We start from the raw sequence: 6,091 nt of genomic DNA, 5'->3' as shown, positions 1-6,091 counted from the left end.
AAAAAAAAAAAAAAAAAAAAAAGAACGACGAGCCACAAAGAGAACGTGCCCAATCTTTCTCTCTCAATCCAACACTATCGATCGATCGATCGCGTTTAATTAGATCGTTTCTCCTACCGTACAAAAACTGAATCCACAATTATGCCGACTAACACGATATAATTGATTAATCAATTAAACTATATCGAGCCGATACAATAATAATAATATTAATATTAATCATTAATTAATAATATATACAACATTCTAAACGCTATACCTTTTTCTTGTTCTGTCTCATATGCTTGGAACGTGACACGCGCACGAAGAAAAAACGAAAAAGAAAAAAAAAAAAAATCAATCGCTTGTTTTTTTTTTTTTTTTATAGAAAATAATATAGGTACAACACGACGGTAGCAAGATGGAGGAGAGTGTGATTCGCGGAAAAAAGATAATGTCTTCTCGACGCGCGCGCGCGTGTATGTGTGTGAATCTCACTTCCTTTTTCCTCTTTCTCTTTCACACTGCACTAACGTCGGTGATATTTCTTTCATTCTCTTTCTTTCTCTCGTTTTTCGAAACGCGCGTCCAGAAACGAGTGTCCAACACTCGCATTTTTTAAATCTTTCCTATATACGTGTTTTTTTTTTTTTTTTTATACCTTATACAATTTCTTTTTCTTTTACTCGCTATTTATGTGCTCCGTTTACTTCCACTTGATTTCACGCATACAAGATAATACACGCGACGTCCGCGTCGCGCTCGAGAGAGAACCGTTCTCTATTTTATTTTATATTATTATTATTTTAGTTTTATTTTCTTCTTTCTTTCTTTCTTTCTTTCTTTTTTTCTTACAAACGAGGCAGAAGTTTCGACGAACGGCGTATAACCACAACGAAGACGTCGAGTCACTATGATCGCGGTAAATTCTTTTTTTCACCGCTACGCGATACAACACGCGACACACACGTTGCCCGAAATATACATGGCTATAAGTTTCGAACATTCGAGCGTTGATGCGCGAAGGAAGCACGTTGCAGCGCGCATTATCGCTCGATCAACTAACACGTGCGAACAACTTTTTCGTTTCGCTCGTTCGTACAATCTCACTCTTTTCCTTTTTATTTCCATCCGTTTAGATCCTCCTCCATCCTTTCCTCCTTTCTTCTCTTTCCTTTGCCACGAATCTTTAATTTGTTCCTTTTCTCTTCTCGCGTTCTCCCTTCTCGGCCGAAAGTTCCGAGGCCTCGGCCGAGAGGAGAATCGAGCAAAGATAGCGAAGGTGAACATTGCTCTAACAGCGAGTTTGGGTGTGCGTATTGAGGACCGCATCACGAATGGCTGCCGATTGCGAGATCGTGCGTGTCTTTGAGAACGGCTTTTAAATCGATGGAAATAGATGAAATTAATTGGTAAGAAACGTGGCTACGATATAAAACTTGTGTATATATATATATATAAAAAAAGAAAAAAAAAAGAAAAAAAAAGAAAAGGACAGTTTTCTTTTTCGTTTCACAAAAAGATGTAATCATATGTCTGGCCAGACAAACTGGAAGACGTGTTTTTTTTTTTTGTAAAAGACGAGCTCTGCAAGAAAACTCGCTTTTTTTTTTAGAGAGAGAATGAACAACGATGCGTGGTATCAAGCAAAACGTTTACTTTCGTCTCTCGAAAGTTTAAAAAAAAAAAAAAAAAAAAGAACCAAAGAAAGAGATTAAATGGAAGTGACTAAATGGAAAATAAAAATGGAGAGCTGTTTTCATTGACAATTTTGCCTCTGTGTTATTTGCATGCGATAGAATTCTATATACTTTTTCTTCTTTCTTTTTCTCGCATTCGGTTCGTCCTTACGGTCTTGGATACAATGACTACCCACAATACATTCATTGTCGTACCGATAGATATTATTATAATTATACCCTATGTACAAATCGACATCGCCGATAAACGGCACATTATCATTAAACTTAAGCGACAAACGTAAGATTAAAGAGTTACTAGGGACCAGTCATAATTTGTCATGCTAATAGTATAGGTAGCAACACGCCCGATATAATTGTTTTATCTATCATCATTATCCCATTCATCACTATCATCATCATCATCATCATCATCGTGACCATATTTCTCGATGATTTTTTTTTTTTTTCAGCGTTATAATACACTCATTAACACTCTCGCACACCGATGTCTCAGGTAGCTCTTTTTCTCTCCTCGAGACAGTTTTAATTCGTGTTTGGAATCTAATCAGCCATAATATGCCCGTGTTCGTTCGCTCGCTCTAAATGTTTAACTACGTACAACTAATCTTCATCGTTTTCTTCTTATTTTTTTTTTTTTTTTTTCTTCTTTTCATTATCTTCAATCAACTTAATCGAGGTAATTATATTTTTGTCTCTCTCTCCTGTTTTTCTCGAGTTTTGTTCAAATACGATAATCGTGTACGCCTTAAATTTCGTGGTTCATACCTTTTTTCTTAATGTTCCGCTAAAATATATCATTTAGAAATAATTTCTAGCTGCGATACGTATGCTTTTTTCGGGGCTTTTTCTAACTAAACGATAAACAAAATAAAACAAAATACGAAAAATCGGAGGCGTGTTACTTATTAAATCATATATATATATATATATATATATTTATATATATTTATATATGTATATCTTAAAGTTCTCTTTCGTTCCCTTTCGTGTCCACCCACGAATCATACATACCACTATATTTCATTAGACCTAGCATGCTTAGAAAATACTTGAAAAATGAGTCTATTGGAAGGTGGCTGTTCGATCGGCTGGCTTTTTTCACTGTACACACATTTTTCTTTTTTTTTTTTTTTTGACAGTTCGTATATGAACAATAATTGTTTCCGCGTCGTGCGGTTAACAAATCTTCTTTTCGAAGTTTCGTCGATTTTTCCTCTTCATTTAAATCGTGAAGAAATTTATTTCTACTCCGTTGTCTTCTCGTTTCTTATTCGCGCAATGTGGCAGGACTAGAACAAGCCCGCTACCCATTGTTGATTAATAATCGAAACGTTATCCGTTATCAGCCTTCAAACTCGACTAAGTGTAACGTTTTACTGGCCAACTATATGAAGAGCTGTTTTCCTTCTTGCGATCTTTCTTCTCTATCCGAGCCACGTGTGTGTATTCTCGTCCATATAATCTGGTCCTCTATTTCTTAGCTTGTATCTTCTTCGTCACAGAACGTTTTAATAACGCGATAACTAAAAAAAATTACTACAAAAAAAAAAAAAAAAGAAAAAAAAAAGAAACGAAATAAAAGAAAAAAAAAGATAAAAAGAAGATAACAGCGCCGAGCGATGTGCACGAAATGCTTATCGAAATGCATCGTGCGCCATTTTTTCTATTAATTATCATTATTAACAATTGATAAAGACTTCGTCACGATTTTAATCGCATAGACGTTAACACAAGACAACAATATCACCTAAATAATTCGCTAGTCCCGATACGATTCGCGTATGTGTCCCGTGTGTGTTCGTGTCTTTTTTTTTAAAAATCTTTCCTTTCCTCCACATTAGCGTGCACATCTTGATTTTATTCGGGAACGACAACGACGATAACGATCAGGTTAACAACGACAATGACAACGAGAATGATGAACATATGGATACAACGACGAATAATCATGCCAGCGATGATACGGATGATGAAGACGATGACGACGACGACGTCGACGACGACGACGTCGACGACGATGACGACGACGACGACGAAGAAGACGACGACGACGACGATGACGACGACGAAGTCGACGACGATGACGATAACGTACGCGACCACGAAGATCGTGCTCGTCTTGACTTATCCTGACATGGATAGAAACACCATGGATCGTACAAGCGGCTTATGGGCTGGTCTGCTCGGTGGCATGCGACGGGGTAGCGGGCGTTCCCCTGTGCGTCGTGGTGGCAACGATTCAATAGCGCAGTGGTGTTCACAGTCGTAATCGTGGTTGTAATATTTACGGAGCTAGCACTCGGTAGTTACCTCCTGTCACGATACAGGAGATAAGTCTTCACCGCTAACGGCAGGCTCAACGCGTTCACTTTCTCTTCTATCTTATCTTTGCCAATTCGTTTCCGGATCACTCTTCGACAGAGATCCATCAAAGGCAAAGGTTCGGCTAAAACAAAATACGTATATCGTTACTACAGTTCTGATATTCGTTATATCGCACAGTCATAGTTAGATTCTAGAGACTACTTACGATCAAGTCCACCGATATATTTCATCGTGATCTCACAGTGTCCCCAAACAGCGGATACAATGGGGTGAAGTTTCTTGCCTTTCAGGCCTTTAAACGCGACACCAAGATACTGGCCGTCAACGACAAATGCTAACGTACCTTCATCCATGTCCAAGACCACTGGGGAAAGAATAAAGATATTTTTCATAAGTACGTATAAAACATCGAGACACAGTATTACATTTTTAATAAGGAGGAGAATAATTACCTAGAAATTTGTCAGGAACAATGAACGTTTCATCGGACTTGAGAAGAGCCGGATAAGTGATACCGGTATTGTTCTTCGAATCGTGGAGAAGTTTGTTCCTACCGAGATCCCACCCCCAGCTTTGCTCATTGTTGCCCACCAAACTCTGATAGCCGACACTGTGAAGGGGTGCTTCTGCCGTCGCAACGCCAACCACGGCATGCGTTCCTCTTTGCCTCGTGCTCCAGAACAGCTCCCAGACGTGCATTCCTTTCGTGTACCCTACCCTCCCTCTTATGCAATCTGTGCTTTGAGCCACTGGATGCCGGTGAAATGTTAACTTGTCGTCATCCTGAAACGAACGAAGAGACCGTTAAAATTGATTAATTTTTCGAAGCTTTAATGGTGCTTCGTCTACAATTAATAACTCTGGAATGTTTGCATCAGATATTTCTTTTTTTCCCCCATTAATTTGTCAAAAATTAAGGATAGAGAGAGGCAGATTACGTACCTTGACAAATATGTTGAGGCTACGATCATTAGCATTCCAGCTATGATGAATTTGTGTTTCCCGCGAAGCGGGTGGCATGTCGAGAAGGACATCGAGCCGTGGCGGCCTCGCGAAGTGTTGCGCCAGCTCTCTTGGTACCACTGGTTTGTAAGCTACGACGCCGCCACCGCCGACGCCGACTCCACCGACAGCTCCTGCTGTAGCCTCGCGTGTCACGCTTTTAACCCCTCCTGTAGAGACAAAAATCCATCGATTACCAACTATCCTCTCTCCTTATCCTAAACCAATAACGTTTCTATCCCCATTCCAAAGATTTTATTCTCGGATTCTTCTACTATTCTTTTTCTAGAAAAAAACTTGAATTTCTGTCGCGAATCAGAGAGAAAGAGAAAGAGAGAGAGTTTCAAAAAATTATTATCCTATCATCCCTATCCTCCACACAATGACACACGAGCCAAATATTATCTTTCCTTTTCATTTTCTCTTCCCTCCACTCGGAGATCTCTCGCTTTCGAGTTCTTTTTCCTAGAACGCCTACCTTTACGGACAACTGACACGCTGCTCGCCGGTTGAACGCGTGAATATATCGCGCGAAAATGAAAGCGTGGACGAAATTTCATCCGCCAGGAATTTCCATCGGCGGTCGTTATAAATAATTCAGATCGCGATCCGTGGGATTCTCTCGGATGCAGTTCATCCACCAGGAGGAGAGATATACCTGGGTAGATTTGTCGAGGAAAGAGAAAGAGAGAGAAAAAAGAGAGTGGAAGAAAAATAACGAAGGGTCCCCTCCCCTCCTTGTCTCTGGTCCGGCGGGCGCAGCAGGCCTTCGTTCAAGGTTTTCGAAAGTTCGCCATCTCGTTCTCCCTTGATTCGGCCGGGTCTCGAGAGACCGATATCCTTGGATGCCGGTTTATTTGCTCTGGCAGCTGTTCCCCTAGCGCGAGCGCCTCGTTCGAGGGTCCTGGAACGAGGGTTCTGGAAAGGAGCTCGAGGATTTCAAAGGGTCTACTACTATCTCGTTCCCTCCAACAACCGAAAAACCGAGGGGTTACTAATAGAAAGGCCGTTTCACAGACCTGTATCCGCTCCAAGTCGACCTTTCGACTCTTACTTCCCTCCTCCTCTTCTTTCTTCGAGCG

General features: G+C 40.4%; 1 protein-coding gene across 1 annotated transcript in view; it reads right to left on the bottom strand.

Annotated features, from left to right (window-relative positions):
• Positions 1 to 351: 351 nt before the first annotated feature.
• LOC102675910 (protein gustavus) overlaps positions 352 to 6,091 on the bottom strand; it is a 7,942-nt gene continuing 2,202 nt past the window's right edge. The window contains exons 2-5 of the mRNA XM_006616252.2: positions 4,950 to 5,179; positions 4,460 to 4,790; positions 4,213 to 4,371; positions 352 to 4,128 (exon numbers count right to left, since the gene is read on the bottom strand). Of these exons, the coding sequence (XP_006616315.1) occupies positions 3,989 to 4,128; positions 4,213 to 4,371; positions 4,460 to 4,790; positions 4,950 to 5,179 (860 nt within the window). The 3' untranslated portion in view covers positions 352 to 3,988. The remainder of the gene's footprint in view (positions 4,129 to 4,212; positions 4,372 to 4,459; positions 4,791 to 4,949; positions 5,180 to 6,091) is intronic.

The sequence above is a fragment of the Apis dorsata genome, unplaced genomic scaffold (assembly GCF_000469605.1).
Source record: "Apis dorsata unplaced genomic scaffold, Apis dorsata 1.3 scaffold_256, whole genome shotgun sequence".
In the NCBI taxonomy this organism is placed as follows: Eukaryota; Metazoa; Arthropoda; class Insecta; order Hymenoptera; family Apidae; genus Apis; species Apis dorsata.
Note: the sequence above shows the minus strand (reverse complement) of the source record. Positions and strands in the feature narration are given on the sequence as shown.